Genomic DNA, 18,509 nt, shown 5'->3' with positions numbered 1-18,509 from the left:
GGCCCAAACAGTCCGATGGGATTTGCTCTAATGAACAACCATCAGACGCCCCCACAGGGCACAAACGCCCCATTGTCTAAGGCCAAGCTTTTATTAATGTGCATTTTCCCTACGAAGCTGGTGCTTCTGAAGCCAAATACATGGCTTAGAGCCAACTCCTACTGAAGTCAATGGGAGTTGGATCAAGGGCTAGCACTGGGCACGGATTGGTCGGAGACTGTCAGTTGTACACTAGTGCAGTTTGACTTTCGCTCAACCCGCAGAGTCAGGATTTCAACCCAGGTCTCAATGGGAAAGGAGTTAGTGCAGGAAGCCAAGACTCCACCTATTGTGCTTTTCATGTCAAAGAACCGGGAAAAGTTTTTGATAATATAAAAGTAAATAGCAACAAGACTCACAGAAAACGAATGAACAAGTTCAAAACACGGGGGATTTTTCTTTTAGTCAGTAACATCGTATTGAGCTGTCGTGGTAGCTCAGCATTCGGTACAACTTACTTAGACAAAGGAAAACTCCAGCGTATAAATGTGCAATAGAACAGAGCTTTTTACTTTGAAAGGAGTGACTTTTCTAAATTGCTTAAACGTGCCCTAGCACTACCAAATTAACAATGATTAACAAGCAAACAGGAACCTGCCATTTTGATGAGCTGTTAAAGGAGTTTGAGACATTGTAAATACCTGACTAAAGGCAGACGACTTTCAAATCTGAGCTAAGGCAACTTATCGAGTATATTACTAGTTATAATAAATGAAGAGGGCTCTGGTTCCTTTTGATATTGATTTAGTAAACAGTGGCTACATCGCTGGTAATTTAACCGTTTGTTTTTAAAGCTAAATAAACAGAAGGTACTCGACAATAGCGCTGCAAGTCTCCTGCCTCTGCTGAGCATTTAAATGGCAGGCTGCATTTCTTGTACGCCCTCACACAGGGCCTCCTGCCGGGGAGCATTACTAGACTGGCAGCTCTCTCGGGGCGAGAGAAGCCTGCCCCATTCACGGAGTGGAGATGGCAAGGGCCAGATTCTAGCCGTGTCAATCAGTGCAGCTCCACCGATGGCAAATTGTTACAGTAATTTCCATTGGCTGAGAAGCAACTGCAGCCGCCACCCACCTGGCTTGGAATTCATGATGCTGAATATTTTTTGTGAGTAGCTAAAGTATTAGGATGATGGCAGGTAGAGATGGGAAAGCCCTATTAGATCCTTCTGCCAGGGCAGAAGACAGCTGTGACAAATCACTGCGGTTTTCCTTTAATCAGGTTTTTACAGAGTCACTGAGACGACACAGTTCACACACACACCACCTGGTGAAGGGGGGAGACAGCAACATCCATACAGTGCACAGAGCGGAGTCACTCACACACGGAGAGATTCAATACCTACCCTACACTCAAAATAGGAGCAGCGTAAGGGAGCTCCAGGGATAGCAGGAGAAGCCTCAGGAGAGCGTGGGAGTCGCTCCTGTCTCTAGAACACTTGTCTCATTGTTGGTTACCATTCAAGTCTTACAGCAATGGGGAGAGAGATTATGCTAATGAAGAACTTTAATGCCAGTGACTGATATGACAACAAAGTAACAAAGGATGCTACATGGGAATGAGACACCAGGCTCTGGTGGGGTTTGCATTTTGATATTTTGGCAGGGAGCAGGATTTATTGAAATGCTGTCAGACCTCGTAATCCTGACGCGGTCTGTCTTTACCCAACCGGGTACGTACTGGTGGACAGCCTGCAGCATCCTGTCCCTCCCTCTACGCCTACGGGTGAAAACATGGTGGAGATCTCTCTGGCAGGGCAGAAAGTCAGTGCCAGAAGCTGCAGAGAGTGGAATTCCCTTGAGAGGTCACCTGTTAAAAGGCGAGCCAAGGCTGCCGGAGAGTGGGTTTGGTGAGCAGCAGTTTAGCGACTACCAGTGGGGAAGTGGCACACGGAGTCTGCTAACTGGGGTGCCTTCTGCCTAGTCATAGTAGTTTGCAGATGTAAATTAGGGCATAAGTCTTCCAAGGCCAGGCTCCTCACTCACTTTATTCTGCTTCCCAGCTCTCCTGCAGCAGCTACACCAGCCATGCCGACCTCCAGTGCGCCATGCTACACCCAGTGAGCACCTGACGTTTCACTGGTGGCCACTCTGGAGAGCCCTGCTGGACTCTGTGCTAATTACAAGGATTCTACTCTACTCTTATTTAGCAGTCGAGATTTTTATAGGCGGCTAGCTGGCTGACCTTTTCTCACATCAGCTGCTTTCTGATCAGCCCCCTCAGCACATTTCTTTTCATGTTATAAAGATGCCAAAATGGGGGGAAATTCACTAATAAAATGGGTTAAACTCTTAAAAACAACCCAGGCATTTTTTTTCTTTTATTTGAAAGATGTGAGATTTCTCCTTGTGCTTCTCAGTCCCTGCCCGTCGAAGGCTTTGGCATTTCGCTCAAGTTTAACAGATGACAGACAGCCCAGAGAATGGTGCAGCACCAGAGAAATTAGAAAGAGAAAGTCAGCGTTACAAAACTAGAAACATCCCTCAGAACAATACATGGAGGACTAGCGCGCAAAGTTTCAGGTGATAATGAATGGCTAATGGGAGGCAGAATTAGCATCTGTGAGCTCCACTACCACAGGGCCTCCTGTGTCTGGCTGCTGGGAGAGCTTCTTACAAATTCAAAAAGATCCTTCCTCTTCCCCAGTGTACGTGATTTCCACTCTGACTGGCCTTGTTGTGCTGGGCATGAAGGTGCTGGTGTCACCAACGGCTAATCCGTCACAGACAAAAGTGATATAATCCTGGTCAGATATGACATAAGCTCTTTGCTCTTCCCTAGTGACTGATGAAACCTGCCCCTAGCCATCTGGTTTGAGTTGCAGTATCTTCTGCAAACTTTGACTGTAACATCTTGATTTCTAGCTCCACTCGCTCACCTCCATCTAGGCACGCTGGTCTGCTCCCTGCTCCTCTCCTCAGGCTGGGCTGGGAGCTGGGGAACCCAGCCAATACATTACTGTTCCTACAGCTGGGGCTGAGTAGTGCTGAGCAAAATAATGGACTTAGTGGCTGAATGAAAAAATCTGGTTCATTTCAAACCAAAACTGAACCTTTTTGGGTGGTTTTTCTTGCCGAAACAACAACAACAACAACAAAAGCACAACCCAAATTTTTGTTCGAGTCACACGAAACGTTTCGAATGGTGATTCAACTCAGCATTTCATTTGGAGAAGATTGTTGTGAAATATGAGAGAGACAAGGTGGGGGAGGGAATATCTTTTATTGGACCAACTTTGGGGTGAGGGGGAAGAAACTTTCAAGCTCACACAGAGCTCTTCCTCTTCCTGATCCGAAGTAGAGCTCTGTGTAACTCCAAAGCGTGTCTCTCTCACCCACAGACGTTGGTCTGATAAAAGAGATTCCCTCCCTCACCTTGTCTCTCTCACATCCCGGAACCAACATGCCTCCACCAACGCTGCTTACAACAGTTCTGAAATGAAACCTCCAGAGAGTTTGTTTAGAAAACGTCAAGGCAAAACATTTTGACACTTGATTTTTTTTTGGGGGGGGGGGGGGGGGATATTTCTGACATCTCACCAATAGCTTCAGTGCTTGGAAAAAACGCGTTTTGTGGTGAATTTACTATTTGCTGAACATATTTTGTGCAACTCGAATGCAGAGCTACTCCCTGGCATGGGGTGCTCAGATTTAACACAGCAGCTAGAGGCTACACCTGTCCTGGGAGCCGGAGGTGCGAGTCCCAGCTCACGTGGACATTCCCGGGCTCACCGAGCCGCGCACCACCGACGGGAGTGTAGCTGTGGTAGCAGAGGCAGCAGTGAGTGGTGGCACGGGCTCGTTGCTCTGAATACATAGCCATAGGTACCGGGCAGGTTTGTACTCGGGGCAGCCAGCCTGTGCTGCCGCCCGGGCTACTGTGGCTACACTACTATTTTTAGTGCACTAGCTCGACGAGCACTAGCACGTACATCCACTCAAGCTGGGAATCACACCCCCAGCTCTGAGCACAAGACCCAGCCTTTGAGACACTCTTGGACTGGGGAGAGTGACTGGTCTCTGGTCTTGGTTACATGGCATCAACCTGCAGCAACCTCATTCCAGCCAATGGAGTCACGCCAGCCTGACGCTCGTGTAACTGGGATCAGAACCTGGCCCCTATCCTTGGAATGCGCCTCTGGCTTTTGTAAGCCTGAATGCTGGAGCTCATCTTGCCCCACCTCCCCGAGCAAGCCAGGAGGACTGCCCGCTACTTCCTGCCTTGCTCGTTTCATTCCGTTCTTTAGTTCACTTTGTAAGCCCTGTTCTCTGCAATGGGGGTATACAGGGGAGAGGGGGGCACTGACATGCATTGCTTGAACTGGCTCCGCGGTGACCTGGTGCTCTAGCTTCTCATAGTCGTTCCTGTCCCCTCTGTTCCTCTCTTGCCCTGAGAAGAGGGCAGCCCAGGTCGCGGAGCCTGAGCAGGGTCCCCAGCATTCTGCTCCCGACGTGTGGCAGGAGCACAGTGGGGTTTGTCACCCCGTGTAGCGCGGTTCAATGACGTTTAAGGAAACTCTCTCTAGTCAGACACTCGTTTCAATCCAGTCAGGTTTTACCTTTTCTGCTTGGCTGAGCTCGTCCTTATTCCTGAGCTTATCCCTGTGCTTGGACTCTGGGTCAATGCTTTCATCTTCTAAAAAGTGCATGTTCATATTCAAAAGCCATGCGGCAGTGCGGTCCAGGGCATTGGGGTTCACAGGAGAAGGGGCCTACAATGAAACATACAACCATAACAAAAGAAAAATCGGTAACAAAAATGGATGTGAAGCTAGAGAGCGAGAGAGTTTCCTTCCAACCAAGCCCAAGGCCCCAGGACTGCTCCGAGGGAAGGAATGGGTCAGAGCACCCAAAGGGGTCTGGGAGAGAGCAAGGACACCGTCTGTTAATGCACCTTGTTTATTAATGTCAGCTTGCCTTTACAGGCCCAATTCTGCCGCCCTACAAATCCACTGCCGTTTACTGGGCTTCCAGGGGATCCGCTCAAGATCAACAGGCCCTAGTTCCCGGGCAGCTCTTGCTATTCTCTCATGCCACGTGGCCTATCAGGGTTCATGCTGCAAACAGACAGGTTGTGTCTGCTCAGCCTCCAGGTAGAGCTGTTGCTTAACTCTTGAGCTCCTCCTCCATCGAGATGCCTCTTCACCTGCTGCAGAGATTTCACTACAGCCACAAACAGATTTACAAAGTGAAATGCGATTTTTGATCACACTGGGGCCCTCCTGAAAAATCTACGGTTCTTCCAAGGCAGGTAGTCACACGAAGAACCCTACAACAACAAACCTGGGGGCTCTGCATTTCTTAATGCTACAATGGCTCAGAGAATGGGTTTCCTTCCAAGGAGATTGCTCTCTAGTCATCTGCGCTACAGAAGTGCTACTGTAAGCAGTAGTCTACCATCAGCAAGCTAAAGACACCTGCTCACCTATTAGCCTGGGCAGTGTCTCTGTAAACCCAAAGGCAAACAAAATTGCCTAGAGATTTTCCAACCACATTATAAACTCCAGGAAGTGGATCTCCAGCTAATTTTCCTCCATCACAGCTGACTACAAATTGTAGTCAAGGATTTCTCAGGCTGAACACTGTGGGTTAGAGTGAACGGGCCAAGAGGATCCACGCTGAAAACCCAGACATGTCAGGGACTTGTTCACACCTCCAGCCCCCCGGTCCTTTCAGTTAGTCACCCGGCAGTGGCAGCGTGAGAGCAGATCCCTCGCTCTGAGCGGGAAAGCCCTGGATGGAGAAGAATTCTTCATAGGAGCATTTGGGGAAAGTCCTCCCAGTTTGAGTCAGATGATTCCATGATGGCTCAGTGGGGAGGGAAACAGTTACACTGAAGTTACTACCCCTCCCCCCCGCCCCTCCAAGTAAATCTTGCCTTCTGGATCCAGGACTTTGAACCTGAAGTTTCAGACTCAGCCCTGTCATAAATGGGCCCTTAGCTTCTGGCTTCCTGCCTTTTGGGGCACCTCTGGACTGGGAATTGTGACCCTGGCAGGAGCAAAGGATGCAGGTCTCTCAGAAGTGTGTGGCCACGAGGGGTGGGGGAAATTGTCCCTATTGTTCCTTTCAGCCCCGTAGAAGATGTTTGGGGTTTTCTAGCCCCGTGAGTGCGGACAAAATGGGGGTCAGCCCTGCATGAATGGTGCCTCCTCCCTCGCTGGGCATCTTCCTCCGAACGTGACAGAAAACCCCGAGCTAAACTGGATCCAACACGTGAAATAAAACGAGGAAAGAGGCGGTTGGAAGCTCTTCCAATCAGCAGCAGCGAGGAACTCGGGAATACAAATGAAACGGCCGCTGAATGGAACGTATTTCCTCTCAAACTACACTAAGCCCCGGTGAGTGGGACCAAGCAGTTTCATTATGATTGGCGTGGACTGTTACTACACCACTCGAATACACAGATAAAAAGGCAGGAGCGACAGTGCAGGGACTCCTGCCCCCTCGAGGAAAACCTTTGGGGGAACAGTGGCCAGAGCTTTGTGAAGGGTCATCAGGCATCCATTTCACTCAGCAGAAGTACTCTGGAGCAGCCCCCATTCCCGACCAGGCCCCCAAGCGCTTTGCCGACTTCTCTGCCTTCCCCACATAATGAGTATCGATCCTTATTATATAAATGCTGCTACACGGCCAGCTTGCTAATGCCTATGCCTACAGAAGAGCCCCGCATCTGATTGACAAAATGGCTTTTAATGGCCAGCGCTGATAAAGGGCTCTGTAGAGTCCTTGAAAAAGAAGAGCAATTCTGCACACCTGTCCGTCTCTTGCTTTCGAGTGTGCTGACTTATGGGAGCCGTTACACTGGGTCTGGATTGAGCTGTAGTGGATAGTCGTTAGCTAGCCACATTTTTGGGGGGGGGGTATTTTTTAAAAATAAATCTTCATCGGAAGTATCAGAAATCCCCGGTGTGTTTCTTTTCCTATGGGATTAGTTCTTCGAAAAAAATCAGCGCTAGGAAAACTATTTCCATGTGCCGGCCAAACGGGATGTGTCCGAGGCATCGGGGACAAAGCAGGGTGACTTGTTACTTTTATCATCAGGGCTACATGCAGTGAAATTCACCCCCAGGCAAAGGTGGGCTTCAACTGGTGCACAGTATTTGTGCACCAGAGGGAATTTCAGTGTTGCTGATTTTGCTGGAATGACTGATCTTTCCCTTTTTCCCACCCCTCCGCTCCCCTCCCCAAAAATGCATCCACGGGAGATTCTAAAAGACAAAACTAACAGGATTGGGAGTGTCCAGTCGCACCATGTCCCCAGCAAAACAGCAGCAGCAGGACGGAGCCTCTTACTTAGCGGAGATCAGGTCCTGATCCGAGTCCGTGAGATGGAATTTGACTGACTGTGGCATGGGATGGCAGTTTGCATGTGTAGGCAAAGCAGTGACAGGATGGTGGAGCGGAATGGAGGAGAGGCTCTAACCTCATCACCGCCTGCAGCCCCGAGGCAGTCGCACTTTAGCAGAGGAAACAGACGCAGCAAACTCCGAGAGTGAAAATGTAAACGTCACCTTTTCCGGCTGGGCCCTGTCTCAGGGCCAGGCTTCGGGCAGGAGCCAACGCATGGCCCCCCAGTGACTCAGCGGCTCAGAGCCAGCCCCACCTCCCCATCCTGCTGCCAGACTGGAAGGGGAGTCAAGTCATGGCCTAAGCTCCTGATTCCCTCCACGAGTTTGGGGCCTGATCCCCACCCACAAGGCCGGCTTTGCTTGGCCTGGCCTCCTGGCACTCACCTGTTTGTGCATGGTGCGCTGCTTCATCTCCGGACTGTCGCCCTTGGAGGAGGACGACTGCTGCCGGAGGCGAGCCCCGCTGCCCGGCCAGTCGGGGGAGGAGGACATCATGCTCCCGCTGGATGGTCTCTGGTACTGAACCGTGTTCAGCAGTGAGGTTGGCGTCCTGCCCCTTGTGACTGGTGGCGGGGGAGGGGGCGGTTGGTCTATCCGCCTCTGGGGGCCGGCGCTGTTCTGCCGAGGCATGGTGGGCTGGCCACCTTTCTCCGTCAGAGAGAGCTGCCGGCGGGCCAGCTCCCCCGTCCGCCGGGTGAAGTCCTCGCTCCCGGCAGGGTTGACGAAGCCGTGCTTGTTGGCCGTCGGCTCCTCGCTGTTGCTGTGGGAGCTCAGGGAGCTGTGGCACTCAGAGCCAGAGTCCCCCAAGCCCCGGGGGGACAGTGGAAGCCCGGCTGCCATCTGGTACACCGGGTTCTGGAACGATAAAGGTGCTAAAAGCTGGGGCCTGCCGGGCGCGCTCTCGGCGTTGGGCGTGGTGGGGGTCTGGCCTACCCTGCGCACCGTGGCCATGCCAGTCACGTTGTTCTGCGGAGTTCGTGCAGTCCATATGCCCTGTAACTGCCCGACAGACGACTGACTGTCATTGAGGGAGTCAGCGGCCCCAGGTGCATTTGCCCCACTGTCCAAAATCCGATTGTCCTGCAAGTCCACCATGGACAAACTCTTGCTGCCATTGGACATCTGCACGTCGGGCTCATTGGCCTCCGAATAGCTGGAGCTTCGGGCGGGCGAGGGCTGAGCCCCAGCAGACCTTGTGACAAAAAACAAGTCCTTGTTTTCAGGGGTTGGAGACGGTAACCGTGTGAAATCTATCAGACTGCGGGGAAATAAACGCATAAAGGAAGGGGAGAGGAGAAGAAAAAAGAAGAGCTGTGAATGCTACACTGCAGCAGGCAAAAGTAATCAGCAAAAAGAAACGAGTAGGAAAATCAGTATAGCCCAGTGGTGTAAAGCTATGCAAACAAGCCAACCCACCAGGACATATGTGACCGTGTGTGCAAAACTCAGTCACAGCACTGCTCCCCTGGGAAAATGGATTAGGGCGAGAGCGGGGCAGAAAACAGAGATTCTGTGCTGTGAAACGTTCAGCGATTAAAACCAGTCCAGATTGATGGCAAAAAGCCAAACTTTTTCATGGAAAAAAATTGGTGCAATGTTTCCTTTCCATTTTTTGATTTTGACTTTTTTTAAACTATAATTTAATTTACATTTCAGAGTGAAAAGTTGTTAAGAACAGACAAACAGGAACTTTTCATTTTGAAAATGTCAAAACGGGATGTTTTGCTAATTTCAAAACTTTTTCTGAAAACATTTCAAGCCAGGAAATCTGCTGACATTGACCTTTTCCTGCCAAAAATGTTTGGTTTCAACAAATCAGCATTTTCTGACGAAAGAATGTTTAGTTGAAAAATTCCTGGCATGCTCTCATCAGATCCTCTCTGTCAAGAAGGGGCAGTGCGGTTGGATATGTCAGTGCACTGTGTGTATGCGTGTGGATGCACAGACACACATGGAAGTGAGGGACGGGTATGGGGATGGGGATGGATGAGTGGTATATGTGTATGAGTGAATGAGAGTGTCTGCGTGGGGCGAGGGGGGCGTGTTGTATCTGGGCGTGGCTGAGAGGTCTGGGTAGATGGGTCTAGTTCATGAGTGAGAGGCATCATCCCGATGCGATCCTTGGATGCTTTGTATCACCAGTTACAACCATGCTGCCTTGTGCTCCCCTGTCTGTCTGCATCTGTCTCCTGCCTTATCCTGAGAGACTGTAAACTCTTTGCACAAGGATCATCTTTTGGTTCTGTTTGTACCGCGCCTAGCACAGTGGAGTCCTGGGCTCCTAGGCACTAGGATAATACAAATAAAAACCGAGCAATAATAATGATAATAACTAGCAACAACATTGACTGCTGCTTTCCAAGCAAAGGCAGAGGCCTCGTCACCCATTCCTCCTACAGTAAACTGCCAGATTTGTGCACTATCAATTTCCGGTGGATAAGGCAAGGGCTTTGCAGTAGTTTCATGTGAATGCGTCAGATCAAAGATGCTGCATTTACATAGGAAGTATTTGGGCCAGAGTATTTTGCTCTGAGAAATTCTCCCTGGCACAAAATGTGAAGAGCTTTACCCCATGCAGGGAAGCATTAGAGATGAAAGCTCTAATTACAGAGCAAGTCCGGCTTCCTCTTGCTGGTTCCCTCACTCCTAATTAGATTGTTTAGCAATTTCTAGCTCCCATTTAGAACCTATTTTACTAGTGGAGGCTTTTCATTTGTGTGGGTTCACCTGCATCTTCAGCAAACAGGAACAAAACTAGCATTATAACTCTGCAACACGACCACCGGGAACGAAATTCCGCATGAGAACGCCAAGAAGAGTGTGCTCAGGGACTGAGCCTGTGGGCTATTGCTCAGTGGTTTCACAGATATAATAAAAGAAAATAATAATCAGGCAGAGCAGGCTGAAAACCCCAGTAAGGAAACTTCCAAAGGATGAGTGTCTGTCAGGGAAACAACACGTGATCTGGATCTAATTGTACTCAGCACCGATCCAGAGCTTTACAAGCAGGATAGGCCCAATCCTGCCTATTTGCCATGCACAGAATTCCCACTGAATTGATTTTTAAACCCCCCCATCCTCCTGCACTTGCATGTGCACGTACACACACACACACACACGTGCACAGTTTTAGGATCAGGCCTTCTCCCATCCTCACACTCACAGCTGGGAAGGAGGAGAGCATTATATTCCCCAGATTAAGTCTGGCAAACTCCCAGCCACCCCTAGCTTTGCCCGGCTCTGCATACAGCCAGCCGGGTACCCACAGGCTGACGCTCACAGAGTACCTGCTGTTTCCCTGGTCAATGGCCAGGAGTACCCGCGTGGATTTCTTACCCAGATAAGTCATTCTCTATCACCATTTTCTGTAGCCCCACAGAGATGCTGTTGCCAGCATTTGGAGTTGATGCAGTATGGTCAGCTGTGACGGAGACCTGCACACACGCTGGGTTACTGAGCACCGTGTTGACATCCCTCAGAATCCGAGGCAGGGGCCCAAGTTTCGTTACAGTGCCCTGGGGAGAAATGGGGACAGAAACGTTACAGGCTGCTTGCTTCCTACGTAAAGAGAACCCTGGCCAGCTGTCCCAGGATCTGCAAGGTCTCTCCCGGAACTCTTTCTTAGCAATATTAGTTTCCCCAGTCGCTCAGCCACACTTCTTTGTAGTAGTAGGGGTACCCCTCCTTAACTCTGTGTGTGGATCAACAGAGTGTGTACACAGGGAAAAGCAGGTGTGTGTAAGTCTGGTCCAACCGCTCTTGACGGAGACCCATTAACTAAAAACGTTTCTTTTTTAAAGTGAAACTAGCTGAAGTCAGGAGGCAAGTTCTGTTCCTTCCCACTGCACGACACTTGCTGAGACAGAGGTGAGGTCTAGTGCTCTGAGCACAGGACTGGGAACCAGCAGCACCTAAGTTCTGATCCCTCCCTGCCTCGGTTTCCCCACTGGATAAGGGGATAATTATACTTACCTACCTCATGGGGGGGTTGTGAGGATTAGACAGACAATGTGTGCCAGGCTACAGAAATGCTAACCACTGCTAGACTACAGCGATCCTGCTACTCAGTTATCCCTTCCTGATAACCAACAGACGTTTTTCTTGTGGACGGTTTGCAAGGGACCGCTGTGTAGTGTGGTGCATGCTAAACTCTCAGTCACTCCCCGCAATCCCAGGAAGGGTCTGACTGAGCTGTCCCCCCCCCCCCCCCCAAAGCTTGCCCCTCCAGCTCCCCACCTCTCCACGGGTACCTGCTCAAGCTGAGAAATGACCTCCCACAGTAGAGAGTGCAAAGTGGACAATTCCCGGCCCAGGTCGATGTAGCCTTCAAAGCCAGCTGTGTTCGAGATGGTTTCTGGATTGGAAATCTCCAACAGAAATCGCTGCATGTTAGTCCATTCGTGTTCCAGAAACTGATTCATAAAGGACATATACTCCTCTTTGCTGCCAAACCTATCAAGACAGGCACATGAATCTCAGCTAGAACTGTGAGTAACGGTGCACAATTAACCAGCTGTAAACAGCACAGGGAGGAACAGAGCTAATTAGCGACACGCTGAGTCTTTCTTCCAGCCCTCTGTACCCTTTCAAAGCCTTTGGAGCTCCCGATTTCTAGTGAGCAAACCCACAGCTTAACCCGACACCTCTTAGAACGCAGAAATGTTGAAGTCATGTCTAACCAAGGTGTTCATCACTGCAGGATGAGATAAGGGCAAGAAATGGAGATGGAACAGCCCAGTGTGTCAATGGAGCCCAGCTCACTGTAGGGGCAGGGTACATGTCCCAGACAAAGGACATGCCTCTGTTATTCAGTGGCTCCTAACACTTGATTTTAGCCAAAGATCCCCTGTCAGTAAAGAGTGATGGGCCAGGAACCACAGCCAGTTGTCCAACTCCTTTGCCTCCAGCTTTGGGGACTGAGATGAAGTGGGGCCCACACTGGACTCACCCGTAGTGGTGTCTTTGACCCAACCCGCCCTTCCATACTGGGGTGTCTTTGCAATCTAGAGGCCGGCACTGATCTTGCTGATTTGATGCAAATCCAAATCCTGACTGATGAGGTTCTGCTAAACAAAAGCCTCCCTTGGGTCTGCCTATGTCTAGCAAATATCCAGGATTCAACGTTCACAGGAGGGCCTGTCCCTCCCGCAGCTAGCCTGTGATCTGGCCTGATACGGCCACTGGAAGCATCACCAAGTCACTGCTAACGTGCAGTCCTCTTACTCCCAATGATCACTGCCCAGCACCCGAATCCCTTCTCCTGCCCTCCGCCTCTCTCTGCGATGTGCGGAGTGACAGCCCGTGGCAGAGCTCCTGAATGCTGCCACCCCAGTGCATTAATAATGTCATTTCTAGTAGCCCGTCTGCCAGAGTCTCTGCTGTCCGTGTCAGAGACAGCGTCTGTTCCTACGTGTGAAGGCTCGCACGGCGAGGATGTGTCTGGCATGAGAACGTGCTGGGCGTCAAGCTCCGAATATGCTCACTGCAAGATGAGGGGGAGACAGGACAGGGCCGAAGGCTGGAGATTGGGCAGAACTGCCACTGACTTCACTGGAGCCAGCGTACGTGTATTTGCATCGGGGGCCAGCAGTCTCAGGACCAGCCCCTCTCCTCTATGCTGTCTGCTTGGCTCCTTTGGGATGGTGGAGCCTAAGAAAAACCAGCCCCCGCGTGGGGCTGTTACTGCCCAGCATGGCATGCAAAAGGGAGAAGGCAGGCAAGAGCTCCTGCTGGCAGTGCACCCCTCTACAGAGCTGCTAAGCGCAGTTTAGTTTTCAGAGTGGCAGTAGAAATCTTCAGCCATATCCCCGTATGCTGGGATCTTGTACGCGGCGAGACCTTGAAAGGCAAAGCCAGGGTACCGCAGGCAGTAGTGTAGGTGGGACTCTTCCCTCTGAACCAACGTCCCAGTGAGCTGGTAGCGGGTATTGTACCATTGGAGGTACAAGGCTCATCTGACAGCCTATTGTTTTGCTCATTTAACCCCCCCTGGCGGGAGCTCTTTGTAAGATCACGTTCCATTAATCCCCTCCGTCTTGGCTAAATCCCACGACACCTCCCTGAAAACTGGTAATTTCAGGCAAGAAAGTTTTTACTTATTTCAAACCACTGACTGGTGCTACTCTGCCCTGCCCACTCAGAGGTGGCTGCATTTCAGTGATGGAAAACTGACCTCTCTGGTTGGTCTGAAAAGTGCAAGTGCTTTGGGTTCTTTGGCTGAGAGGCATTTTGTCATTGTGCTCGTTGCATTAAGAACAGGGCCAAGCGCCTTCAAACAGTTCCACAAGGGAATTAGGGCCTGATCTGGCGTAAATTCACACATCTTTTACATCAAGTGGCTTAAACAGAGGTCACAAATGCAATAAATCTGATGGTCTTAGCCAGGTCTCGAGTTCAAAGTCACGTAACAATTTGGCACAATTAGTAGCTTTAACTAGAAACGTACAGACGGGGCAGGTGTAGCCAGGGGAATGAGGAGGGGGGACTGTGGGGCACGAACTGGATGCATGTGTGAGAAAACACTAGCAGGTTAACTGAGGAGGCTGCAGCTCATATATTGGGAGACTGGCAAAGGGCCATCTACAATAGACCTCGCTCCCGCTGCCACTAGCTGCCTCTCATGTTCCTAAGCACTAAGTTAAATTCACCGTCTGAATGGCGTTTGTGGCCCTGGAACACCAGATCATCAGGGACTTTGGAGCTTCTGTCCGACATTTGCCCAATTCTCTTTTGGAGCCCGTTTATTTTCGTAGGACTCTCTGTGCGCTCCCTCCCCCCAATGTCATCCAGTCTTCGTTCTAAGTAAAATGTCTTATTTAAAGCAGGACAGATCCCCTTCTACCAGCCGATACGAGGAGACTTGCTGGGGAGGGGGTCGGCGGTGACGTTGGCTGCAGGCGAGCTCAGCTCGATTACTCAGGCTTGAATAATGCCAGCTTAGTTAAAGAGCCTTTCTTGCAAGGTACAGAAACTTGGAAAACCTTTTAGTTAAGGACTGGTCAGAAAGATGGAGACTTTCTGTCACCTAGAGTAACACACTTGTACATCTTATGTCTGTGTCTGGCTGTGTGCATGTGAATTAAATTAGTTTGCAATTCTAAGAAGCTTTAGACTGAGGTTGTCCATTCACATTTCCAAGAGCTCATGGTTCTGTTATCAGAGCTCAGGATAAGTAGCTCAGAGCTTCCACTGCAGCCAGTGGAAAGATTTTCAGAAATCTCTTCCTTTGTTTCCACCAACCCACTGGACTTAGATAGAGATTGACAGCTTCCCCAATTTCTTCCCTCATCCTCCAAGTTCAGAGAAGTTCATTTTAATAACTGGGGTGATCCCTGAGCTGAGTTTGAGGGAGCAGATTTCCCCAGAGCTACGGATACCATAGTCACATCCAGCTAGGTAATTGTGGGACAGAATGGTGGATGGCACCTTTCTTACCAACCCTGGTATACTTCAAAACTAGGCGTTTCAACTTCTGCTCTATCTGCCTCTCCCTGTGTTGAGAATGGGCCGTTCTGCTCAGGAAAGGCCTTGGTTTGGAGAATAAAACAGTCTCTCTCCCAGTTGAGGTATGGCTGGAGGCACTGACCTAGTGGGAATGGGAAAGGCAAGGTGTTTCCCGTGGGGGGAATGTGGAAAACAGAGGAACCAGCAGGCACTTCTGTAAGTTCGTCTGTCTAGAGTGTGGCTGAAGGTAGCAGCAGGGACAGAATTGCCTTTGCTGACTGACTGACTTCCTTAGTGGGAATAAAAATGGCCACCAAATCTCTCTGAGCAATGGTTTCCTATCTACTGCTGTTTAGTGGCCAATCTGCAATGAGGTGGATCTCAGTCCTGCTCCTGACATCACACCTGGCATTAATTGGCCCCCTTTGCAGCTAGTTTCAGCAGACAGGCCGAAGACTGCGTTCTCACCAGACCCTGCTCCTGCTTCCCTCAAAGTCACTGCCATTGACTTCCTTGGCACCTGGGTGCCTGCAGTTCTGGGCTGCGTCCCACGCAGGATGGCTGCCTTGCAGGCTGTCAGGCTAGCACTGAATAGTCACTGAACTCAATTAACCGACACTGCGTTTCCTTCATGCTTGTCGAGAACAAACCCAACTCCTTCCCCCCAACTTACTTTGCAAAGTTGGCGAGGTTCTGTGTGACCTTGGCAATGAGGGTCAAAGTGCGTGCAGTGCGGTCATCGGGGTATTCCTGGAGCAGGTTAAAGAGGGAGGGGGACATGATGGCCGGACAGAGGAACCGGAGAAATAAGGAGGCACTGATGAGCCGCTCGCTGATGTCTGGCCGGCCACGGTTACTGCACTCTTGTCTCCACGAAGCAAAAACCTCTTTGAGTTCCCTTGGGAAGACGCTGCAATGAGAATTCAGGGCTTGTAAAGTTAGGGCTAGGAACTTGAGCCTATTTCATAGTTCTGGCTGGCAAATATGACAACCAAGCGTAGCAACCCCTTTCCCCATAAGTCATCCGTGGGGCGTGAACTCTGCTCCTCCAGCACTAAAAGTAGAGGCCTCCATCCCCTGAGCTGAAAGAGTAACTCCATTAACCAGTAGCAATAATAGGCTCTTATTCTCTTTTGTGGAGTTACCACTAGAAGGGGATAGGAAGCCACACTGAACCAGTGGGCTACACAGGAAGAGTTTTGGTTGCCTCTGAAACTTGCAAGAGAAGCAACTTAATCCACCAAGCAGAGTTAGCCCCACTGTCTATTTCCACTGAAGATGCTGGGAGCTGAACGTGCAGAAAAGCAGGCTCACACCAGCCTTCAGGTTTGGCTCCTAATGGGCTCCTGTCCGCTGGACTGAGGGCCCCATCCAGGGTTCATTAAAATGGGATTTACAAAAGCCTAATAGGAAAAAAAATATCAGCCTGGCTTTTTAAGTTTCAGCAAAGAGAACTGCTTGTCCTGGGATTGAAACCTTCTCAGCTGGGCCCTGAACCCAAACAGCCACCTTGTGCTAGTGCCCGAGACCCGGGAACAGAACCGCGCATGTAACCGGCCAGGCTAGTGTCGCTGCCCAAAGGGAGCGAGGTGGGAAATGTAAACTGCACAGAGAGTGAAACCAAAGCCCTGGCCAGACATTAACCGAGTCATTCCCACCCCTTCCCGGCGAGGCTGGAAAATGTTACCAACCCTATTCTGCAGGTGGGAAACTGAGGCACAGAGGTGACGTGACTTTACCAAGGGGACACAGGAAGTCAGTAACGGGGCCACCATTAGAACTTGGGGCTTTTTGGCTCTTGGACGCACACCCAATCTAGGAGATCACACGAAGTTAAAATGCTCTTCTATCCAGGGCCCGTCTTTTATACTGGTGCGGGGAATAGGAAGTTAATGTTGTACAGGCATGTGTGTCAAAGACTGGTGTAAATCCAGAGTAACTGCTTTGAAGCTACTGAAGTTATTCCTGATTTACGCCAGTGTAACTCAGGCGAGAATCCAGCCCATTTATCCTGAATTCCAGGCAAATTCACTTGGGTTTAACCCGTGGATTCTGGCTCCTGCGGGTGCTTATCACCAGAGAGCCTCTTGCCTGTTTCTCCTTTTCCCCTCCCCATTCCCAGCCTCCCCCCTTATCCTGTTCCCAGCATGTTTTATTTACTCAGCTGGACACAGCCAGCCCCAGAAGGGAGGCTGGACAATGGGTCTGAGCAGCCGTGGCCAGGTGCCAGCAGCTCAATGGCACAGAATGCCCAGGGCACTCCCCCCGGAAGCTGCACTGCCTGTCGAGCAAGCTCTTTGTCTAAAAGCAAACAGATCCCGAGACCCCGACGGAAAAAGCACACCCAGCCTGGGGTTCATCACAGCACGGTCCAGCTCCGTGGAGAGCGTCCCAGCTCCTCTGCCGAGAACGGGGGACGAGCTACGTGACAGTGAGAGGCAACCTGCGCAGACTTGTCTCCTGCCAGCCCCCTCTGGCGCTGGGCCTGGCTGCCTGAGGCGTAAAGGTGGAAACTCACACGGCCTGGGCAGACATCGCACCCGGTACAGGGAGCCTGGGTGGCTGCTCTCCACCAGCAGTCCCCCCAATCACTACTGCAATCACCTGTACTACCCCCGCCCCCCTTCTCGACCTGTCTCCATTGACACTTCAGCACTGACCAGCAGTTACCCATGGAGACACTGGAGAGTCCTATCGCTACCCTTAGCTCTGAAGCAGTAACTCTCTGTGTGGGAACAGGTGGCACATGCTGATCTCTTTAAATGTCACTGGGTGTGTCTCTCTCCTCAGTCTGTCTGTTTCATCTCTGTCTCTTCCCTCCCCTTCTCAGCCCATCTCTCTGTCCCCAGCTCATTTCTCTTTCCCCCTTCTTAACACTGCTCTGTTTTTCCAACTCTGAAATGCTAAAGGTCCCTTGACCGAGAACAATAGTTAATTTATAGCCATGTGGACTTGACGGAGGGGGGACATTTAAAAAAATGAATGATCTCAGCAGAAAGCTGCATACACTAGAGATCTGCTTCCGGCACCCTCTATAAAAGCCCAGGGCCATTACAAATTCTCTATCCCAGGCCTTCCAAATCACACTGGCTAAATCCTCCTCCTCTGACTCTGGCTTAATCCATATAAATGGGCAAACCCCTTTACTTCATGGTACTTGCCCAGTAAGACTGGAATCCTTTAAGCAATTTAAGGGTTGAACAATCTGGACAGGTTGAAGAGTTACTGAAAAATACCCCTTTAAAATGTATGTGACAGCAGCACACGCAGTAACGCGAAGTGCTCTTTTCTAATGCAGGACGGGAGTCGGACAGACCATAAACGTTTAATTGTATAATGAAGGATGGAATTTGGTTAGCAGGGCTTTATGCGATGGAGGGGTCCATAATTCATTACCCAACTGTCCTGTAACGAGCTTCCGCATGCTGAAATTCTGCTTACAGTGAAACTTTCCAGATGTCCAAATCATGCCATAATTGTAACAATTTTCAGTTATTGTGAACCTCTTCCCTCTCTCCAGCAGTTCCGCCTGCAGACTCTGCCACTCTATTTTTAAAGCAAGATCTTTAACTGTCAGGGTACCTTGGCCAATCCAAAACACTCGTCGGCCCAATTATTCCTCAAGAATCAGTGAACAGCAAGGCCCTGAGAACAGCATCCCGGCTGCTTCAGCCTT

General features: G+C 50.4%; 1 protein-coding gene across 12 annotated transcripts in view; it reads right to left on the bottom strand.

The window, feature by feature from the left end:
* DAB2IP (DAB2 interacting protein) overlaps positions 1–18,509 on the bottom strand; it is a 316,132-nt gene that overhangs the window by 14,411 nt on the left and 283,212 nt on the right. For 10 of the 12 annotated variants that reach the window (XR_003899889.1, XM_024211147.2, XM_024211152.2 and 7 more), the window contains 5 exons: positions 15,507–15,743; positions 11,641–11,842; positions 10,727–10,905; positions 7,775–8,648; positions 4,598–4,750 (listed from right to left, as the gene is read on the bottom strand). Coding sequence is in view for 11 of the 12 variants with exons in the window: in XM_024211147.2 (XP_024066915.2) it covers positions 4,598–4,750; positions 7,775–8,648; positions 10,727–10,905; positions 11,641–11,842; positions 15,507–15,743 (1,645 nt within the window). In the remaining variant the exon portion in view is untranslated. The remainder of the gene's footprint in view (positions 1–4,597; positions 4,751–7,774; positions 8,649–10,726; positions 10,906–11,640; positions 11,843–15,506; positions 15,744–18,509) is intronic. The other 2 variants (XM_024211149.2, XM_024211153.2) reach the window with 2 other exon arrangements.

The sequence above is a fragment of the Terrapene carolina genome, unplaced genomic scaffold (assembly GCF_002925995.2).
Source record: "Terrapene carolina triunguis isolate 2854851 unplaced genomic scaffold, T_m_triunguis-2.0 Scaffold238, whole genome shotgun sequence".
NCBI classification, from domain to species: Eukaryota; Metazoa; Chordata; order Testudines; family Emydidae; genus Terrapene; species Terrapene triunguis.
This window is presented reverse-complemented; position numbering and strand designations above follow the sequence as displayed.